Below are 23098 nucleotides of genomic sequence, written 5' to 3'. Positions count from 1 at the left end.
GCATCCGTATAGATGCAATTCATGCAAAGTGAAAAATGTGAACAGAAAAGACACTACTGACCAACCTAACAGGTCAGCTTATACTTAGGAAAGCTGCAATCTACTGAGTGAGACAGTTTTTCTGTCAACAATATAGAGGGATTTTCACAGGACCAGACCAGTTCAGTTCATTTGAGGCCGGTTCATTTACGGAGGGGCAGCCCCCAAAAGTTTATGTTTGAAGTGACTTTAGGGTAAAGTGGTCTGGGTTGTTATGGGAGTGGCCAAGGACATTAATATTCATGTGGCAATAACCACAGTCTGATATAACTGAGCTTTAGTCCTGCATCAAAACACCTTTGTATATGCAAACTTTCACCATTAGGTGGGGCAGAGCGCTCATCCACAAAAAATACATATACAATTACTCTATATGCCTTTTACACTGATTAGCAATAGGAACAATCATATGCAAATGTTTTCCAAAACTAATTTATAACAGACTTTAATAGAGCCTACCTAGCTCTGATCGGCCTCTAGGCTCAATCCATACAGAAGTGAAAGTATGTGCACTTTCACTTTTAGACGGTCAGGCCAAAGAAGCAGCAGCGGCAAGATGTTGGAATTTTGCATTTGCGACTGGATCATTAAGTATGTTTTAACTGCGGGAATGGTTTTACCTGGACATGGAAACACTTACAGCGAGAATTGGATCTAAAATGTATTTTCATATTACTTGGCTGCACCTTTAAGATGTGCGTCCAGATCAATTTTGGGCTTTAAACTATAGACAATTAACGCATGTGGATTTTATTTGGACCTTATTTGGACTCTTAAACCAGCCCCGGTTAAGTGCCTTTATTTTGTGTGAACAAGTCATAGAGCCTGGTTTAAATTTGTGAAGAGAAAGGTAACTTTGAATATGCAAGTGCAAGTCGACTATTGACTCTCACAGGCCTGACCAATCAGAGCGGTGACATGTCCCCCTCCCCCAAACTGGCCTAGTTTGCAAACTGCTCCAGACCCCATGGCTGAAGTGGTCTCCGGAATCAGAGTGGTCTCCGGAATCAGAGTGGTCTCCGGAATCAGAGTGGTCTCCGGAATCAGAGTGGTCTCCGGAATCAGAGTGGTCTCCGGTCTCCGGAATCACTTCTAAAAGTGGTCTCCGGAATCAGAGACCACTGATTCCTGATAACCCTAACCCTGATGACATCACCAAGAGGGAGCATATACAGGTTATAAAGCACTGGGCCTAAAATGAACGTCCTGTCTGTGAGGTAGGAAGTAAACCATTTGTGTTCAGCACCGGAGAGGCCGATGTGTTTTAAACGAGTTAAAAGAATAGTGTGGTTGACTGTATCAAAGGCAGCGCTCAGATCCAGGAGAACCAACACTGTGACCTTCTGTGAGGCATAAATCTTTAAGAGGGCGGTCTCGGTACCCTATAGCCAGACTGGAATTTCTCAAGGACATTATGTGCAGTAATAAAATCATAGTCAAAGACATGTTTTTCAAAGATTTTGCTTAAAATCGGTAAGTTGGATACTGGTCTGAAATTGTCAAAATCATTACAGCCCAAATTGCTCTTCTTCACCAGGGGCCTCACCACCGCCCCTTTAAACGCAGCAGGGAAGACCGTCTGAAGAGAGCAATTCATCATGTATAGAAGCTCGTTGAATTCATGATGAATTGAACAACTGAACAGTGTACAGCTGTACACTACTAGATCCTGACTTGTTCTTTTGCTTTGTACTTCCAGCTCGCTAGTGAACTCCACCCTGACGCCTCCTCTGGACTGCGAGGAGGATTACTTAAACCCATACTGGATCCACAAAGTAGTTCCAGTCTACATATACACCATCTCCGCACTGGGCATCCCCCTCAACCTACTGGTGCTGCTGGTCTTCCTCCTCCACAAGAAAGCCTGCACCTCCACCGAGATCTACCTGAGCAACATGGCCGCCGCCGACCTCTTCCTCGTCCTGTTTTTGCCTTTTTGGGGCAAATACGTATCCAATGAATACAGCTGGACTTTTGGCGGACCTATGTGTAAGATCGTGGGTCTTCTGATTGTACTCAACTACAACTGCAGTATATATTTCCTCATTCTGGTCTGCGTGGATCGTTTTTTGGCGCTGGCACACCCACTGTCACAATACAAACTGCGCAGACGCAAATACGCCAAGATGTGCTGCGTGGTCGTGTGGTGCTTTGGTTTGCTGATCAACATCCCGACTCTCCTGTGCAGAAATGTTGAAGAGTATGAACCAGACAACGGAACCACGTACACGTGTCAATCAACCTGTTCGCCAGAAGTGTACCAGGTCAACGACATCGTCCAAACCGTACTTGTGTTCGTCATCCCACTTCTGATTATTTCCTTTTGCACCGCCAGAATCCTCCACGTGCTGAGGAACAGGCTTATGAATGGCATGAGCGATCAGAAAACCGAGCGTAAAGTGACCGTCCTAGTTTTGGCAGTGCTGCTGGCGTTCCTGATCTGCTGGCTGCCGTTTCGAGTGCTGAAAGTGATGGAACTCGCGATCAGATTCAAACTCATTGGAAACACTTGCAAATTGGCCAGATTTATCACAGTCTGTGGGCACTTTTTTCTCTACCTTGGGTTCTTCAACAGCGATCTCAACCCCGTTCTGTACGTGATCGTGGGGGAACTCTTTCGCATCAAGATGTGGGAGGTCCTGAGCGGCTTGGGGGGGAAGTCCAGCCCGCAGGTCGTCACTACAAGCTCGAGTCTTTTGTCTTCGCCTAAAACTCAGGTCAAAGCCAAGGGCGTCTTATGATAGACCCCGGGACATGACGATGTCTTGTGTTATTGTCGATTAGATTTGCATTTTGTTGTGACATATCAAGATTCAGTTCATGATGTTGATTTAAACCACCTCCGATAGCTAAATAGTTGAGAGAAGATAGAAGTGTGAGTTGATGGACAATACTGGACAAATGCAACACTTTGAAGAGGCTTGACGAGAAAAGAAAAATAAACATATGGATTTGTGCTTTATAAATCTATGCTAACTTTTAAATGTATTGTGATTTTTATGGAATCAAGTAGGCCTTTTCAAGATTCTGATTTTTTTAAGTATTAAAAAGTAATTCAGGTAATTTATTCATTTTGATTAATCACGAATAAACCATTACCTGATTTACCTTAATCAGGTAAATACAAGGCAAGAAATTACATCGACAATTACAGGCACATCTGGCAAGGGAATAATGTTCCTTGGGCCAATAAACCGATGAAAAAAAAAATCTCCATGTTTTTCACAACCCAATGTTGAAAAGTATGCTGTTGTCTCCAAATTCTCCTGCTAGAAAAAACACCCCCAATGGACATTTTATTAAGTCCTTCCCCTCACATCTCAGAATTGACTAGTACTTGAGAAAAATGTTACAAAAACACACACAGACTGGTTAGAGACGAAAGGAAGGTCTCCCTCTGGACAGCATCACTGCCCCAAAACGCCTTAGTCCTTAAAGGAATAGGCCACCGTTTTTACATACTAAGATATGTTCTTACCTCACTTTAGACGTGTTAATATATCCCCGTCTGGTCTTTGTCCGTGCGCTCTGTCACGCAAACGGAGCACATACACAGCCTCTCCCACATGTCACATAGCTCCGAAAAAGCTCACGATAGAAGCTACCAAGCTCTTCCACGTGTTCCCTATTTAAATAAAGTTACGTGAAGTGTTTTCATGCGAAGTATATTTACCCAGAAATGTAGCATGTCGATTTTATAAGCAGATAAAAAGGGGGACTATATTGTGAGGCGTCATTTTTTGTAAAGGTTTTGTACAGTATTTTTTTTTTTTTTTAATTGAACAAAGCAGTAGACATTCCTTTAAGATTGAAATGATGATTTTCTATTATGCTGATTTACAATTTCGGACCTTGTTGTGTTATTGTTGTACCGGGCTCACTAAATCTCTCACCCAGGCAAAGAAAGTCAGCCATTGCACATTCATCCCCCTCTATTACACCTCTGTCCTCCCCCCTGTCTCCCCTCTCTCCCTTCATTACCCCCAGCTAATTATGCAAACGTTGAGTCTGCCGAGAGAAGAGTCCTTCACTAAAGCCGTTAAAAAAAGGAATAAATAATAATTAAAGAGGGGGTATTATGCTTTTTTCAGCCACATAGCACCAGTCTATATCACACTACAATGATGACAAACCTTCTGTTGGTCTGTAAATGCAGTAAATTAAAATAACTGCCTTGTATAAAATTGCTCTTTCAAAATGGCCGTAGCAAATGGCTTGAAATAGGCCTCTGTCTCTTTGAGAATCTCTGACCCTTTCCGACACACCCCCTCCACACGCTGTCTGTGGCATCACAACACTCCGCTCGTTGTCTCCACAGTATTGAAACTACGATCGGTGCATTTTAATTTTTATTGTTGGAAAGGAGCTACTGTTTATCACTTTGTGAACAATGGCCACACAGGATATGATTTGGAGACGAACCTTCCACACCGGACGCTTGGAAGGGGCTCTTGCCTGAAAAATAACTGCTGTTTGGAGGCTTCTCTTTGCATCTGCCATGCCCTATGGATCTCTAACTATACCCCCATGGACGACACCAGGATCTGCAGGAGCCCATACGATTCAAAGACGGACATTATCTGTGCAGGTGGACAATGGTTTTTCGAGGTTACCCGTTAGCTTGTTATAATCGACTACAGCTCATTGTTGATGAAAAGTCTGTAATAAACCACACATGTGTAAAGCCAGGCTCATTGTGTGATCATCGTAAAGGCTGCTTCGAGTAGTTGCCTGCTTTATTGACATTATTTGTGCATAATATGCTGCCTGTTTTCAATGAATGTGAAGGTGAAGGTTGTTAGCTTGTCGCGGCTAATAGTGCCTTAGCTCCGGGAGAAAACCACTCGGCTACGACTCACTGTAGATGAAATGTGAGCAATAAACTACGAAATCAACAAGCCAGGCTCCGTGTGTGATCATCATAAAGGCTGCTTCAAGCAGTTGCCTGTTTTAGTGACGTTTTCAATGCATAACATGCTGCTTGTATTCAGTGAATTTTCCCGTTAGCTTGTTGCAGCTAGCTTGTTAGCTCCGGGAGAAAGCCACTCGGCTATGACCCATTGTAGATGAAATGTGAGCAATAAACTTCCAAATCAACAAGCCAGGCTCCGTGTGTGATCATTGTTAAACGGTTCTTTATGTGTGTGGTGGTTTTATTGACTTTATTTGTGCATATTTTGTTTTCACGTGATGACTCGAGGTTTAGCTTAGCATTAGCTTTCTCCGGAGGCTCTGTGCATCATCAAGGCCCTAAGACATTCCCAGCGCAGAACCAGACACTGAAATAAGCGTTCTTGTCACCGGTTTTAATCCTGGGTGTTTCGGTAACAGAAACACTGATGTGTCTTTGTAAAAGTCTGCTGTGGCTCCGTTTCACAACACATGAAGCTAATCCTCCATGATGACTCTGTTTACATCTTAGGGCTAGACACTGTGGGGAGGGGGTTCTGCTGAGGAGCAGTGGTTGGTTACTCGGCTGGTGACGAAAGGTCGGAGGCGTCTGCGAGGAGATGGAGGCGTTCCGAGGAGGAATCAGGCGTTTTATCTAAAATGGCCGCCATCAGAGTTTCTACAGATTACTCAGAAATACGTGAATGTGCCCAGGCAACACTTCAGGCATGTTTTTAATGAGGGAATGACATAATAACATGATGTAAAGCTTGAAAAAGTCGATTTTGCATAATACCCCCCCTTTAAATGAATAATAGATTAATTTAAATTTCTACATCTCTGATTCTATCAGGCATGAACCACCATACCCATCCACCCACACACACCCTTCCACATAAGACTGTTTGCATGATGTATTTGTGCAGAATAAATGAATAATTAGGATAGGGTTAGAATATACAAAGACCAGACAAGTACGTATCAACTTGTCTAAGCTCAGGTGAGAACACATCTCAGTGTGGAAAAACGGTGGCCTGTTCTTTTAAAGGGGGGCTTACTTATGCAACCCACTGTATTAAACTTTTCCATGGCAACAAGGCAAAAGTGACTTCATTTTGTTCTTGCAGCTCAGGGTGCAAGAACAAAGTTGTTGCGTCTTGTGAAGTATGAATGAGCCATTAGGGTTAGCTCTTGTTCACTGGTGAGTGCCGTGTAACCCTTGATGGTCAGATGGGTGGAGTAGTGGATGGTTGGTGAATGTCCACCATGTCCCAACAAGGCTGTGATGTCAGCAAGAAGGGGTTAGGTTTTTGAGTTAAACCCAACTTCCTAGTGGAGCTCGGTAATGCACGGGCCATATCTGCTGAAAGTTGTACCCTGAGGGTTTCCCACTGGTGTTCTACACACCAAAATAACAAACTAAAATAATCCAAAAAGCAAAAAAGATATTTTTCTGTAGAACTTAAATTGTCCTTCCTATAACTTAGGTTTAGGCATGGGTCCACTGACCTTAAGGTTAGGGCCAATGATTGGACTTGGCTATCCAACCCCCAACTCAACTTGGTTTAATAGGGTTAGGGGTTAGGTTAGAAAAATATCCCGATGACCTCCCTGTTCAGTCCTTAGTGAATTGAACAGTTAAGGAGAGTCAAAGGTTTGCACTGGCCAACGTACGGCGTTTGCAGTTTCCTTATTCCAACGGCACTGAGAGGTGTTATACTAAAAATATTGTTTTAGGCAAAGGACCCTAACTGTTGTTAATTAATGTTAAAGCGATGATAGATCATTTACGTAACTGGAGTTATAAGGCAAGGATTAAAACGATGATATAATAGATATTGGAGCGAAGTTTCAACTTTAGGTGCGACATAAGGTTGTAGTTAGTGAATAAACTGGAGTTAAAAGAAAGTCACATAACTGTAATTGTAAGGAGGTTTAAAGCGACGATACACACGTTTTTTTGCGTATTTTTAGAGTGAATTTTGGGGGGGTATTGAGTTGGAACGGGTACTGCTTTAACCCTCGTGTGGCCTTCGCGGGTCTTTTTGACCCGCTGTCATGTTCCGGGCATTTGGATGCAAGGTGACACAAGGGGGCGCCCTTCCAACCTTCTCTGTGTAAATGTGAGTTGACTTTCTTCAGAGTTAGACTTTAGGTCAGACACCATGAGTGACAGTAACATGACGCTAAATACAGTGAGCTCTTTGTTTGCAGTAAAAAGGCTGAGGCCTCATTGCTCTTCAGTCACACACTGAGTCGTGGTGAGTCATGGTGGACCATGACAGATGTGGACAGGACTGTGGTAGATCTACTTTTACTTTGGAGAAAATAGTTACTATAGTAACTGTTGAAGAAATAAACCTCATGAGTCAGTCCTGCTGCACCACGACTCAGAGGAACTGGGACAAACATGACTTTACAGCAGATACAAATGGTTAGGGTTTGTTTGGGTTTTCTTTTTTAGAATGAGAGTACATTTTTAAAAAACCCTTTTTTTTTTTGATTAGATACAGCATTTTTGTAATTGTAATTATTTTCCCTATATGATGTATTGTAGGCGATTTTACAGGAAATATTAGCACTCTAATATACACAAGATCTGACTCCATAAAATCAATTTAAACACAGTTAAACAGTTAAGTTTAAAGTATTAAAGTATCAAAAAGGTCTCGCCAAGCGTGTTCGTTGATCCCAAGGTCCAAGGAGAAACAACCAGAATTCAGTAGCTTTAGTCAAAGAAGATTTATTCCCTATAACAATTACAATTCTAAACACAGATTCTCCGAGCGCTAAAGTCCCGACACTAACACACACACAGTGCTCGAGCGGGGCAGTCCCGGGAAAAGCATCGTCTAACTGCGCTCTTACAATATATATTATCAAAAATGTGAGAAATGGGGTATTGTTACAGCGATGTGCGTGTGAAATGATTGGTTTTCCACTGAAACTTAAAGCACATAGATTAAACTCATAAAAAACATTCAATAGCATTATAAAATATAACATTAGCTAAAAATCATCAATTTCCCACATTCCCTCTTTTGATCTCTAACCAGAGATCACATGAATGGCAAAAGCAAACAATTAAATGGCTGTGTATAAAAAATATTTTTATTTTTTAAATGTCAATTATAAATTCAAGAAACTTACAATACAAATGTATATATTGGCGTGTGTGTGTGTGTGTGTGTGTGTGTGTGTGTGTGTGTGTGTGTGTGTGTGTGTGTGTGTGTGTGTGTGTGTGTGTGTGTGTTCATTGCATACTGTTATGGCAGGAGTTCATCAGTCTCTGTGGTGTCCGCTGTCTCCGCAGCATCTGTTGATACTGGCACCAGCACATACTGTCCTCCTGGTCCCATCATCGAGGTTATCATGTTAGACAGCATGCTGCGAAGACAGGGCACATGGCATGACACAGAACCAAATCAGTATGATTAGTACAAGCAACAGAAATTTCTGGTCTCTGCCTGTTTCTGCAGGTCAGAGATGGCATTTATTGCAAAATTCTATAGTAGTTTCTAATTCAAAAGTGGGGGTTCTGTTCAATGTAAGTGATATATTTTTAACAGTCCTTTAGACAGGACAGAGGGTAGCATGTCAGAGCTGGTTTGGATTGGTATGGTCTGACAAATAAAGATGGGGTTCCTGAAGCTTTGGGCATTTGGGTACACACAAAGCAATTGATCAGATTCCTGTGATTAGCAGTCCATTTGGCATATTTGTACCATATATTGACTTAATGCATATTTTTTGGGTTGTCTGTGTCATGCCATGTGCCCTGTCTTCGCAGCATGCTGTCTAACATGATAACCTCGATGATGGGACCAGGAGGACAGTATGTGCTGGTGCCGGTATCAACAGATGCTGCGGAGACAGCGGACACCACAGAGACTGATGAACTCCTGCCATAACAGTATGCAATGAACACACACACACACACACACACACACACACACACACACACACACACACACACACACACACACACACACACACACACACACACACACACACGCCAATATATACATTTGTATTGTAAGTTTCTTGAATTTATAATTGACATTTAAAAAATAAAAATATTTTTTATACACAGCCATTTAATTGTTTGCTTTTGCCATTCATGTGATCTCTGGTTAGAGATCAAAAGAGGGAATGTGGGAAATTGATGATTTTTAGCTAATGTTATATTTTATAATGCTATTGAATGTTTTTTATGAGTTTAATCTATGTGCTTTAAGTTTCAGTGGAAAACCAATCATTTCACACGCACATCGCTGTAACAATACCCCATTTCTCGCTCTTGCACTCTTTTGCTCATATCTATGGAGACATCCAGGTGCCCACACCAGTGTGGGCAAAAATAACTCCAAATAAGGCATCAGGAAGACACTTCTAGTGGAAAACTACTGAGAGAAAAGCTTGGTGACCTTGGCCTAAGCTCAACTCATCTCCTATCTCTTCGTGAACGTCACATTTTTGATAATATATATTGTAAGAGCGCAGTTAGACGATGCTTTTCCCGGGACTGCCCCGCTCGAGCACCGTGTGTGTGTTAGTGTAGGGACTTTAGCGCTCGGAGAATCTGTGTTTAGAATTGTAATTGTTATAGGGAATAAATCTTCTTTGTCTAAAGCTACTGAATTTGTTTCTTCTTGGACCTTGGGATCAACGAACACGCTTGGCGAGACCTTTTTGATACTTTAATACTTTAAACTTAACTGTTTAACTGTGTTTAAATTGATCTTATGGAGTCAGATCTTGTGTATATTAGAGTGCTAATATTTCCTGTAAAATCGCCTACAGTTTTGGTGACCTGCCCGACGTGATTCCAAGAGACCAATGGGAACCCCAGTCTCGTCCGCAAGGACTTGAGACGGGCAACAGACCTCCATGACCTCTGCTCACTTGTGTACACCGCCGCGGCACTTCTAAAAGGTAAGGACAAGCCTGTTGTTTTTAAATAACCAAAATTGTCCACATTGGAAACAGAAAATTGTGTGTACACAAGTAAGCATATCACTGAGTGTCTGCCGTTTCAATTTGAAATAAAATACAAAAAATTTAAAACAAAACTTAAGAAAACTTAAAGTTAAAGTTTTTTTTGAAAAACACAGATTGTCTGAATGTGGTGGCTCGAGCGGAGAAGTAGGGACAGGATTTTATGTTGTGAAATGTGCTGGAAGTGTGAAATGAAATGTATATAAAATGTATATAAAGTTTAAGTGACTGAAAGGGAGTGGCACCGCGGGCCAGCTCGCCTATAGGTACAATTATCGGAGGAGGTCAGCGTGCCTTGCTCATTAACGATATTGTAGCCTGCCACCCCGTAGACTGGGAAAGACCTAGACGTAGGTTCTTTGTTGCAACGTTACGGTATACGTTGGGGAGGTTTGTGGTCCTCAAAAACCGTTGTAAATATAAGAGTCACTCGTTGTACGGTCGGCGTGCCGTTTTGTATAGAAAAATGTGCATGGTATTAAATTGTGTAGCCCGGGATATTAAGTATTGTGTAAAAAACTTTTAAATTGTGTAAACTATGATATTAAGTATTGTGTGAAAACGTTGAGTGAATATGGATGTGATGGATGGATATGTGTGAGTATGTGTATAAATAAAAGTTGTACAAAGAGCTCCTTAAAACTAGCGTCTGGCATTGAAAGGAGTTCACATAACTAAAGTTGAGGAGGAAGTGAAAATAATAATAATGATAATAATAATAATAATAATATATATAAAAGGAAGCAAAAATATAATGGATATAATAAACTATAACATACATACTAACAGAAATAGATAAAATGCAACAGGTTAAATAAATAAAAGGACACTGCTCTAGGTTATGGACTCAAACGTCCATACTTTAAGTGCATATGAGAGGTTTTAATTTCTTTTATATTTACAGAGATAATATTTGTTCAGTGAAACAGCAATTTAAGGACAAATGGCAAGAAAAGTTATTTCTATCAATATATATATATTTGATAACATGAGGATAGTCCCATAGAAGTTAAGTTAAACTTTAATCCCTGTAGGGAAATCCATAGAAAAGAATTACAAGTGACTGAATTCTCATTGATAAAACATGGTTGGCACAGCGAGTTTAAATTTTACTTCTATTTATGTCACTTCTTGTTACTGTCCAATGAGGAAGTGAGACAATAGTATTTGTGTTGTAGGTAGAATTTAATGAATATTAGATTAGATGTTTTAGCAGAATCTTAATTTTAAATGTTTTAGCACAATGTTTGTCTAATGTGTCGTGTGCACTTTAATCATGCCCATGACAAATGTCAGTTTTAATAGACCTAAGGAAAAACCTTTGCTGATATCTGGCCTCGAAACTAAATACCGTGTGAAAGAAAAACACAAAAATGTATTAATTGCGACAAGTTACTGAAACAAATATTCTTGTGAGCAGTCGACGAAAGATAACACAAACCTAAATCACATTGTAGCAACATGCAGCGTTTCCCCTGCCATTATTTACAAGCAGAACAGAATCAAATAGAGCAAAGCATTGGTGAGAGATGGTGAGTGTGGGACAGTCTGGATTTGAAAAGTGGCAGAGTCTATGGTACGTAGGTCAGGAGGGAGTGAGTTCCAGAGCTGGGGGCAGAGCGGCTGAAGGCTCACCCCCTGGTGACGGAGCTGGAGAGAAGGAGGAGCAGAGTGTGTGGGCAGGAGGTCAGATATGCACGGAGGAGCCAGGTTAGGAAGTGCTTTGAGTGTAAGGATTTTTGTATTTTGAATTAGATTCTTTGTTTTATGGGAAGCCAGTGAAGTTGCTTGTGAGAGGTGAAGGTCCGTGTGATGGCGTGTGCTGTACGGTTTTGAAAGAGCTGCATTTTCTGGAGAGAGTTGTCTAAATTGAACTGGATATTTATCATAAAGGAATTCAAACAAAATGGTTACAATATTATCTACAGGCTAGATATTTTCCCCGGCAGGGTGCACATTTTGGTCTTAACTTCTTAGTCAAACCGGTAAACATATAAGGGAAACACTGACATGGGTTGAGAACTGTATAGAGTTATAGAGTTTTTATAAAGTTTGGGATAAAAACATGTACAATAGGCCTGGATGAAAGAGAGTGTGTTTGAGAGTGCGCATGGGGGACGACGGATGGAAATTACCCCAAGGTGTGGCTTGTTTACATGCATGAGACCCATGTATGTTCATTAACATGCACTGTCCCTACCAAATAAGCCAATAAATACATTTAAAAAAAAAAGAAATATAAATAAATAAATAAATTGCAAATGAACACCCAAGACTGACTAAAAAAAATTATAATAAAAAAACAAACAAACTTTACTTCACTTTAATCTGAAATAACTGACCATATAAGGACCAAAGCAATGGGCCAAACATCGTGTTTGAGCTAAAATTCTGAAGAAATATGAAAAATCTAGTTTTTATATATACAAAGATGAATATGATGGTTTTGTATTGTGAAGATTTGTAAATACTGTGCAGAAGATACAAAAAACAACTGTAAATATTTAGAACATCGAACATGAACGTTGAAATATTGCCAAGAACTGACTGATAATTGAAAATATTATTGAACACAGCCTGATGTGAATTAATAGAAGGAACTGAGGGGCAGATCATTAGATTGATCTCCTGATCCCTTACATTCAAACTGTATTGGCTTAGCAGTTTTAGTATAATCATTTTAATGGCACCTCTAAATGAAATAAATAAATATAATGGACTTGAACACTAAACAATACGGTGCAGTGTTTATCTTCTCAGGTACCTGGCACATTGTGGAGATTGACTTGAACACCCTGATGGCAAGGACCTTTCCAGATATATAACAATAATGAGGGGGACACTTGAAACGGACCCCTGAACAATGAATGGGGGAAAAGCCGTTCTAGAGACTGGAATGTGGAACGTGGACAGACCTGATCAACCTGGCCGCAGTCACCATTCTTATTGTCTGACCTATTTTGATAAGGGTTCTATAGGAAAAAATAAAAAACATGGGCAAAAATTAATGCTAATTTGAACCAAAAATTGTATATTAAGGGCTTCAGAGCCCTGGCACTGCCAGGTAATAGTGACGGTGCCATTGACAGTTACCCTGACTGACCCTGACTTTGACATGACGGACCCTGAGCGTTCCCTGGTACCAAAATGACCCCTTTGTGGGGTGAAGACCCGGATGAAGACATCTTCCCTGTCCCTAGTATTGATTATAGCACACAATACACACTTTACGATTTGCTAAAACACCTTCACTACAGACAACTGTTCCATGAGAACTGTGTGATCAATTATATATCACATGTGCCATACTGACAAGACAAGAGCATTATTGTGTTTCAGAATATGAATCAATCAAACTTTATTTATAAAGCGCTTTTCATACCAAAAGGTATCACAAAGTGCTTTACAGATTACAACATTTGATATGATATAATATGACCCCTACATGCAGCTGAAGTCTGAAGTTCTGTCTAAAGCAGAAGCTCCATGACTTCCTTCTTCACTTCTCAGTCTGTGACTGAAGAGCAATGAGGCCTCAGCCTTTTTACTGCAAACAAAGAGCTCACTGTATTTAGCGTCATGTTACTGTCACTCATGGTGTCTGACCTAAAGTCTAACTCTGAAGAAAGTCAACTCACATTTACACTGAGAAGGTTGGAAGGGCGCCCCCTTGTGTCACCTTGCATCCACATGCCCGGAACATGACAGCGGGTCAAAAAGACCCGCGAGGCGACACGAGGGTTAATGCGACTAGCCCGGACCGACTCACCATTCTGGAAGTTGTGTCTCCCCCCACGGGAGAGCGAGCAGGGAGGACGTTCTGGACAGGATGAGAAAGGGCTATATCTTGGACGACAGGGGCAGGATTGAAACTGCGAGAGTCCACAACCTGCACGGCGGGGTAAAGCGCTGCCGGCAGAAGTGAAGGTGAGAGGGGCTGGTTAGGAAGGTGTGGGGCGCTAACTGACCCTGCAGAGTTTTCCCTAAGCTGACTAACGCTGACCGGTCCCGCATTGTGCCTCTTGTGTCTGTTTACAGTGTTTACGAGCGGGCTTCTACTCCCGAGGCTCAAAGACCGTATGTAAGTTGGAGATTTACGGGTCGAAACTGGCCTCCCGGAAGGGGGAATGCTATCCGCCAAGGAGGGGAATTCTGTCAAATCATCCAGAGAGGGGGTAGCTGCGGGAGAAGGTGTAGTATTGGACGCGTGGGACAATGCGTCGTCCCGCTCCAACAAAGCTCATACTAGAGCGGGGGTATTGGGGTCTAGACGGGCCTTGTAACGCTTCCTAACCCATCCCAAAGCAGCAGTGAAGGCAGTAGCATGAAATGGCTGAGATTTGTAACCCAGAATAACTTCTGCATAGTGATTTGCAGGATGGTGAGATTACGATTTAACCAGTCTTTGGTGTTCTGTTCAACCGCATGTGTGACTTCTTCAGAAGGGGAAGAGGGGCGGATTAATGTGGTTAATTTCTTCACTGTGTTGCGTTTGAATGGCCCTGTCCATGATGGCTTTTTGATAGACAGCTTGAAACAGCTTAAATGTGCTTTTAGCCAAAAGCCGAGTGGGGTCATCTAGAGGTTGAAAATGTTCCTGTTCCTCGCTAACCCGATTTTGTGTTTGGTTAAAAAACGGCCAATTTTTATTAGAAGAGTGCTTTAAAATGGCTGAAAAACAGATCCAAAGGTAAAGAAAGGCAAAAAAAAGCCTCCAGAGGTGAAAAATAAGTCAAATGTAAAAGGTTAAAAGTTTACCGGACATTCCAGTCAGGCCCGAGGAGAAGAGAGAGAACCCTAACGTTTCGCATTTAGTTAATGCTTCCTCAGAGGGCGAAGGAGCTTGTAGCCTGTAACCCACGTGATGTAGCGGCCCAACATCCTGTGCCTTTGTTGTGAAAGGCCGGTTTCCCGGAAGACCTCTCTCCCCGTTGTCACTTCCGTTTACAACACTCCCGCTATTCCCCAAATAGCTGCTACTGCTGTGGCGTGGCCAGGAACAGCGTTTTGCTCCCAAAAGCCGAAACCTACTGAGCCTCTCTCACATCAGCAGATCCCTTACTGCGGCGGATTGCGCCCTTTCCGTGCCTCACTCGATTTCTCGACGCACCATATCAGGACCTACCGGTGCCTGAATTGCTATAGCTACTCATCGGTCAGGTTTTTTTTCCCCCATCTGTGTCCACCTCCTACGCTGGAACCGCGTTTTCGTTTGGACCCTTTTATGGATTTATGGATGGCGAGCTATAACCCCCACTGCCCCTGCTACGTGGTGTGGTAGGACAGTCACACACTTTTTCAGTTGGACTATAACCTGTTTTTTGTTGTGCCCACAAACTTTGAAAAACCTTTACAAACCAATGGACTTGGCATTTTGCTATGGTTTTTCGTTTTGTTCTATGTTGTGTTATTTATATCTACCTATTCATTATAATATCTAATAACTATTATCAATACCTATTATCTATAATACAATTACTTGAAACATAATTTTGTTTTTCTGACTTTTTATTCGCACGTTTGGCTCCGTGGCCGGACCAACCTCTGTTGCCCATCAGCACCTTTGGCTGCAGTCAGCGCCTAGCCCTATAGCGTTACAAGCGACTGGTAACTACATTCAATATGCATTACAAAAGTTCAGACCAGGTGCACTAATCTAGTGAAGGGAAGGACCAGGCCCACGCCTAGATGATGACAATGACACTCTGATAGGACAACAGAAAGACAAGGGAGGGGTTAGAGTATGGCAAGGGGGGGACAGAATGGGGGGACAAGGAGTCAGAGATGGGAGGGAGAAATGCTGCAATGGAGGAGGGAAAGTTTAGATTATGGGCGGATGTGATAATGGCACGTCCCCGTCGGAAAACTCGCCCACGGGGCTGACTGGTGATTAGCAGCCAGTGACGCACCATGCCCTGACGAGAATGTCCAAACAATACTTGATGTATACAGTGCCTCTCGAAAGTATTCATACACCTTGAACTTTTGCACATTTTGTCATGTTTACAACCCTAAACATAAAGATTTTATTTTGATTTTTTTACTGAACGTTCCCACACAAGTAACAGACAACTGTGAAGTGAAAGCAAAATGATACATGATTCTGTTATTTTTCAAAAAATAGAAAAGTGAAAAGTGGGGCGTGCATAAGTATTCATACAGCATTTTCTGAGTTAGGGTTAGGGTTAGCCATACCAAATATGCATCATAATTTATATACACTGCTCACAAAACTTAGGGCACACTCAAAAAACCCAATGTAACTCCAAGTCAGTCAAATTTCTGGGATATCAGACTGTCCAGTTAGGAAGCCACGCTTATTGTGAATCAGTTTCACTTGGTGTTGTGGAAATTAAACAGACACAGGTGGAAATGAGAGGCAATTAGCAAGATCACTCCAAAAGAGGAATGGTTTTGCAGGTGGTGACCACAGACCATTTCCCTGTCTTCATCCTTTGGACCATATTTTTGGAACACTTTTGCATTTGTCCAGTGTTCTCACCACTAAAGGCATCATGAGGAGCATCTACAACCCACAGAAGCTGCTCAGGGAGTGATGCTCATCCAAAATGGCACGTCCATTCATGCTGTGGCAAGAAGGTTTGCTGTGTCTCCCAGCGCAGTGTCCAGAGCATGGAGGAGATACCAGGAGACAGGCCAGTACACCAGGAGACCTGGGGGGGGGACCGAGGTCAACAACCCAGTAGCAGGACCGCTATCTGCTCATTTGTGCACGGAGAAACAGGAGAAGCACTGCCCGAGCCCTACAACATGACCTCCAGAGGGCCACAAATGTGCATGTTGGTCCTCAAACGGTCAGAAAGCGACTCCATGAGGGGGGTATGAGGGTGGTATGAGGGGGGTATGAGGGTGGTATGAGGGCGGTATGAGGGGGGTATGAGGGCGGTATGAGGGGGGTATGAGGGTGGTATGAGGGCGGTATGAGGGGGGCATGAGGGGGGTATGAGGGTGGTATGAGGGTGGTATGAGGGGGGTATGAGGGCCCGACGTCCACAAGTTGGGCCGGTGCTTACTGCCCAACACCGTGCAGCCCGATTGGCATTGGCCCGAGAACACAGCGATTGGCAGATTGGCCAATGGTGCCCTGTGCTCTTCACGGATGAGAGCAGGTTCACCCTGAGCACATGTGAAAGACGTGACAGTCTGGAGACGCCCTGGAGAACGTTCTGCTGCTGCAACATCATCCAGCATGGCCGGTTTGGTGGTGGGTCAGTGATGGTCTGGGGAGGCATTTCATTGGAGGGCCGCACAGCCCTCCATGTGCAAGCCAGAGGTTCCCTGACTGGCATTGGGGACCGGGATGAGATCCTCAGACCTATTGTAAGACCAAATGCTGGTGCTGTGGGCCCTGGGTTCCTTCTGATGCCTGATAATGCCAGGCCACATGTGGCAAGAGTGTGTCAGCAGGTCCTGCATGATGAAGGTATTGATGTTCTGGACTGGCCTGCCCGTTCCCCAGACTTAAATCCAATAGAGCACATCTGGGACATCATGTCTCGGTCCATCCATCAACGCCACGTCGCACCACAGACTGTCCAGGAGCTGACTGATGCTCTAATCCAGGTCTGGGAGGAGATCCCTCTGGAGGACATCCGTGGTCTCATCAGGAGCATGCCCAGGCGTTGTAGGGAGTGCATTCAGGCACGTGGAGGCCACACACACGACTGAGGATGATACAGACTCGTTTGGAGGAATTTCTACAGAATTTGGATCAACCAGTGACCTGCTTTGTCACTTTGATTTTGACTATAATTTTGGATCCAGACCTCCAGGGGCTGAGAATTTGATTTCCATTTATCACTCTTATGTTATTTTGTTCTCAACACATTGCCCTACACTATGAATAAAGATTGTCATCCGAAAAATCTAATTGATTGACATCTAGGATGTGTCTTTTGAGTGTGCCCTAAGTTTTTGTGAGCAGTGTATATATATATATATATATAAACTAACTCTTCCTCACCCTCCGCGGGCGGTCTCTCTTTTTTCCTCCTGCTCGGGTCCTCTACCAGAGGCCTGGGAGCTTGAGGGTTCTGCGCAGTATCTTTGCAGTTCCTAGGACTGCACTTTTCTGGACCGAGATGTCTGATGTATTTCCTGGGATCTGCTGGAGCCACTCCTCCAGTTTGGGGGTCACTGCCCCGAGTGCCCCAACGACCACGGGCACCACTGATGCCTTCACCCTCCAGGTTTTCTCCAGCTCTTCTCTGAGCCCCTGGTATTTCTCTAGTTTCTCATGTTCCTTTTTCCTGATGTTGAAGTCGCTTGGTATTGCTATGTCGACCACAACGGCTTTCCTCTGCTCTTTGTCCACCACCACAATGTCCGGTTGGTTCATTACCATTCTGTCCGTCTGTATCTGGAAGTCCCACAGGATCTTGGCTCGGTCATTCTCGACCACCTTTGGAGGTGTTTCCCACTTTGACCTTGGGGTTTCCAGCCCATACTCTGCACAGATGTTCCTGTACACTATACCAGCTACTTGGTTATGGCGCTCCATGGAAGCTTTCCCTGTGGCATCTTACACCCTGCAGTTATGTTCTTACACCTGCAGCATCTTACACCCTGCAGTTATGTGCTGGATTGTCTCATTGGCCTCTTTGCACAGTCTACACCTGGGGTCTTGTCTGGTGTGATAGATCTGGGCCTCTATTGCTCTGGTGCTCAAGGCCTGCTCCTGTGCAGCCATGATGAGTGCCTCTGTGCTGTCCTTTAGTCCGGCTCTGTCTAGCCATTGGTAGGATAAAATTGGTTTCAGTGATGGTTGATGAAGGAATTGCTCTCAGAGCTGCATTCACATCTTCTAGGAGACTTTCTGACAGTACTTCTCTCAGCCTCTGTAATTGGCTTCGGGGTTGCCTGCTGGACATTTTTGCCATGATCTTATTTTTCAGGTCAGTCGCTGCCTCGTTCAGCGTGATTGCGCTTATCGGGGCTTCGTACCCAATCTCCATTGGGAGGGCTGGTGTTAACTCCCCTCTGACCTGGTGTCCTGGCTCCCCGTTGCCGGAGCATTGGTGTTGTACCTCGTCAATCTCAAGTTGTGATAGCAGTTGCCGTTTGTGGATGTTGGAACACTGAGCTACTAGTTGTTTCGCCGTGAGTTTGGACTGTGGGTTTCGAAGTAACCATTTCTCCCACATCCTCTGCATGTAGCCCCTCTGACTAGGGTTACTGGAGTAGTAGCTCCATCAGAGCCCTGTTCTCGCATCTCTCCCATTTCCGCCTTGTTCCAGTAGCCCATTTTACATCGAGGTGCTCTGGTTCCCCAGCACCTGACGCAGACCTTGTTTGGCCGGGCGACGTCTGAGCCGGCATGTCATTCATTTCATTGTCTTTCATCATTGTATGAGGTAGGCAGTAGCGTGAAGGGTCTTGCCTAAGGACCCACACTGGCAGCCCATTTCCCCAACGGGGATTCGAACCGGGGTCTACTGTGTGCAAGTCGGGTGACTTACCACTTGAGCTAGCCAGCCGCTCAAGTGGTAAGTATATATATATATATATATATATATATATATATATGTGTTTTATAAAGATTGAATTTGACTACAGCCATATTTGTAAACATGTTTGTAACAAAAACACCTGACAACTACCCCACCATGGACAACCACCCCCAACTCACAGACCCTCCAACACCCCAGCACCTCGCACAGACCTCCCCCAACGTCCCGTATAAGCTCCTCCCCCATGAGCCTCATAACTCCACAGAAACAGCCTCACTGTGATATTAGGTTTTTCCCATATATCCATATTTTCCCAAATACTCCAAATTCTGCTTGAGCTGTAAAAATCCCAAATGTCCCAAATGTCAGAAGAAACCACAAATAATTTAAAAAATCGGATTTTAAAGTGTGACGGCAGAGAGTTTATACACTGCGTTCCAAATTATTATGCATATGACATTTTTCTAAGATTTTCTAAATTGTCAACTCAAATGAGAGTCAGCATAATTTTCAAGTCTTTACCTGGTAGAGGATCATTTAAATGTGGTGGAAAAAATTTCCTAGTGATAACAGTATTTTTTTCAAAAATAAAAAACCTCAAAATCCGCTGTTCCAAATTATTATGCAACTCATCGTTTCAATACATTTTAAAGCTTGTAATTAACTGAAAATGGTCATTTGTTGTATTTGTAGTATTAGGAGGTCATATTTACTAAAATCAAAAGCTATTTCAATCAAAAACATATTAACAGGTCAAGTTATATTTTACCATAGGAGCCCTTGTGTGATGCAGCTTCAAAATTCTTAAAGCCATTAAACTTGTGAGTTCTTGGAGAGTTTCTGCTTGGATTTGTTTGCAGGATGTTAGAATAGCCTCCCAGAGCTGCTGTTTGGATGAAAACTGCCTCCCACCCTCATAGAAGTGTTTTTTGTTGAGGCTCCAAAGGTTCTCAATAGTGTTGAGGTCAGGGGAGGAGGGGGTCCACATCATGAGTTTCTCTCCTTTTATGCCCATAGCAGCCAGTGATGCAGAGGTATTCTTTACAGTATGACATGGTACGTTGTCATGAAGAAGAGGATTTTGTTAGAGAAAGCACGGCTCTTCATTTTGTATCATAGAAGACAGTGGTCAGTCAGAAACTCCACATTTTTTTCAAAGGTCATTTTCACACCTTCAGGGAGCCTAAAAGGGCCTAATGGGGCCAACCAGCTCTCTCCCCATGATTCTGGCCCAAAACATGACTCCGCCTCCTCCTTACTGACGTCACAGCCTTGTTGGGACATTGTGGCCATTCACCAACCATTCACTAACAACGCTCTCAGGTGTGGATGGCGGCGCCGGGTGTGTTGGTTGTAGTCGCAGCTCTCTTTACCTGTGTGCTGCTCGCAAATAATTGTTACTACTCCAACACTGATCGAATCTTAAGCTACTTGTACGGCTCAAATGGTAACATTAAATCTCCATCAGTAAATTTAGCGCCGATCAAAGTTACCAAACACTTTGGTCTCGGAAGAAATGCTCTGGCCACCACTTTCATTCATCTGCGCAGCGGAACAACAAAGCATGTAAAATCTATACTAAAGCCACAACAAAGCATCGCGCTTATAATCACTATCTGCCTACTACTGTCGGGAGATATCCACCAATGTCCAGGTCCTATCAACAATCCAACTCAAGATGGACCCCGCATCATCACATCAACGCCCAGTGGGAGCACCTCTGAAAACTCTCAGGTATGCTCATCTATTACAGCAAACTACACGTTGGAGCATATATCTCACCTGAATGCTCTTTCTACCCCCGCCGTGGGCCTACCGGAGACTGCCGCGGGTTTGGCGGTCGGCTGGATGGATCCATCTGGGACCGAGAGCGGCGTGTCTACCTGCGGCGCACGGTGTGCGCCCTCACTGCCAGAGAAGCCTCCCGCATCGGCGATGCCATCGGATGGGTTCCCCTTCGGCTTCGACTGTACCCGTGGATCAGTGGCTGCTCAAGAATCATCGCGCTCATCAAATAATCCACATAAAGATAGGAGCAAATCCGTGACATCTTCCCATGCGTCTTCCAGGTTGCAGTCTCACAGTGGCGCACCTCCTACACGTCATCAGAGTGCGCGCCCCACAATGTCCAAAAATAGACTACGTCAGAAGGGGAGACATGGAAGACGTGGAGCGCCTACTCCGCTCTCTTCCAAGGCTAAAGACCATCCCCAGCATTAAAATCGAACTTTTTAATGCCCAATCTCTGACAAATAAAGCCAGTCTTATACACGAACACATTCTTGATAAAAATATTGACCTTATGTGTCTGACTGAAACGTGGCATAAGCCAGAGTCATATCTTTCCCTGAATGAGGCCTGTCCCCCTGGATACACTTACATGGAAAAGGCTAGGACCACTGGACGCGGAGGAGGCTTAGCAGTGATACACCAAAAAGACCTCCATCTACTCTCCCTCCCTGTGCCTGCCTTGTCCACATTTGAATGCCTTCTATTCAAATGTATATCAAAAATAACAACAACAATAGTCCTTATCTACCGTCCACCTAAAATGCATTCAGGTTTCATCACTGAACTACAGGACCTGCTAATATCACTCTGTGCAACATCCTCCAATACAGTCATACTTGGGGATTTTAACTTGCATGTTGACTCCCCCACAAACCCATTTGCTTTTGAGTTTCCTCGAACTCCTGGACTGTCTCCATCTTAAACAGCATGTAGAAGGGCCCACACACACCAAGGGGCATACCCTCGATCTGGTCATAACCGACACTGCCCCTATATACAACCTTCAAGTCCACGACTTAGGCGTGTCTGACCATAAGGCCATTTCAATGGAGCTGTCCCTAGGATGCCCATGCTCCAGACCAAAGCGTCAAATGCAGTTTAGAAATCTGAAAAAGATAGATTCTGCCTCCATGAACTGGGACATTCAAAAACTCTCCTCACTCTCTAGTTTTCCATCAGTTAGTGCATCTGTTCAACATTACAACTCAGGCCTTCATAACATTCTCGACATCCATGCACCATTAAAAACAAGAACAGTTTCTCTTCCCAGATCATCCCCATGGTTCACAGATGAGCTGAGGAAAATGAAAATGACTGGTCGAGCCCTGGAGAGGCAGTACCTGGCTAGCAGGCTGGTAGTACATAAAGAAGCCTACCAAAACCATCAAAAAGCCTATTCCAAAGCTCTAGCAACAGCCCAATCTAAATTCTATTCACACAAAATCGCCAGTAGTTCAGGAAATTCCAAAAAACTATTTTCCACAGTTAGCTCGCTCATCAAACCCCACACACATGCAATCAGTGATACCACTGAGGATCAGTGTAATAGGTTCATGGACTCTTTTACCTACAAGATTGACACTATACGTTCAACCTTTCCTGCTCTAACCCCCCTTCATCCAGGAAATATGCTTTTCGAGCCACTGTCCACATTCTCTAGTTTTCACAGTATTACACAGACAGAGGTAGAGGGCATCATGATGAACATGGGGGCCTCTACATGCTCCCTGGATCCACTGCCAACTCCACTAATAAAAGCCAATATCCCCGCCATCAGTCCATTAATTACTGCTGTAATAAATCATTCATTAAAATCTGGTGAAGTCCCGCCTGCTCTTAAAACTGCTGTCATTCATCCCCAACTGAAAAAACCCTCATTAGATCCTGAAAATCTGGCAAACTACCGACCA

General features: G+C 43.5%; 1 protein-coding gene across 1 annotated transcript; it reads left to right on the top strand.

Moving 5' to 3' along the window:
- Positions 1-595: 595 nt before the first annotated feature.
- LOC306976318 (B2 bradykinin receptor-like) lies at positions 596-2780 on the top strand (the record flags this gene model as incomplete). The annotated part of the gene is made up of 2 exons (XM_079574239.1): positions 596-630; positions 1739-2780. The coding sequence occupies 2 exons, from the start codon at positions 596-598 to the stop codon at positions 2778-2780; spliced, it is 1077 nt and encodes a 358-aa protein (XP_079430365.1).
- Between the last annotated feature and the right edge of the window lie 20318 nt (positions 2781-23098).

Source organism: Gobius niger (genome assembly GCF_951799975.1).
Source record: "Gobius niger genome assembly, chromosome: 16".
NCBI classification, from domain to species: domain Eukaryota; kingdom Metazoa; phylum Chordata; class Actinopteri; order Gobiiformes; family Gobiidae; genus Gobius; species Gobius niger.
The sequence above is the reverse complement of the archived record's forward strand: the minus strand, read 5'-3'. Positions and strand labels throughout refer to the sequence as shown.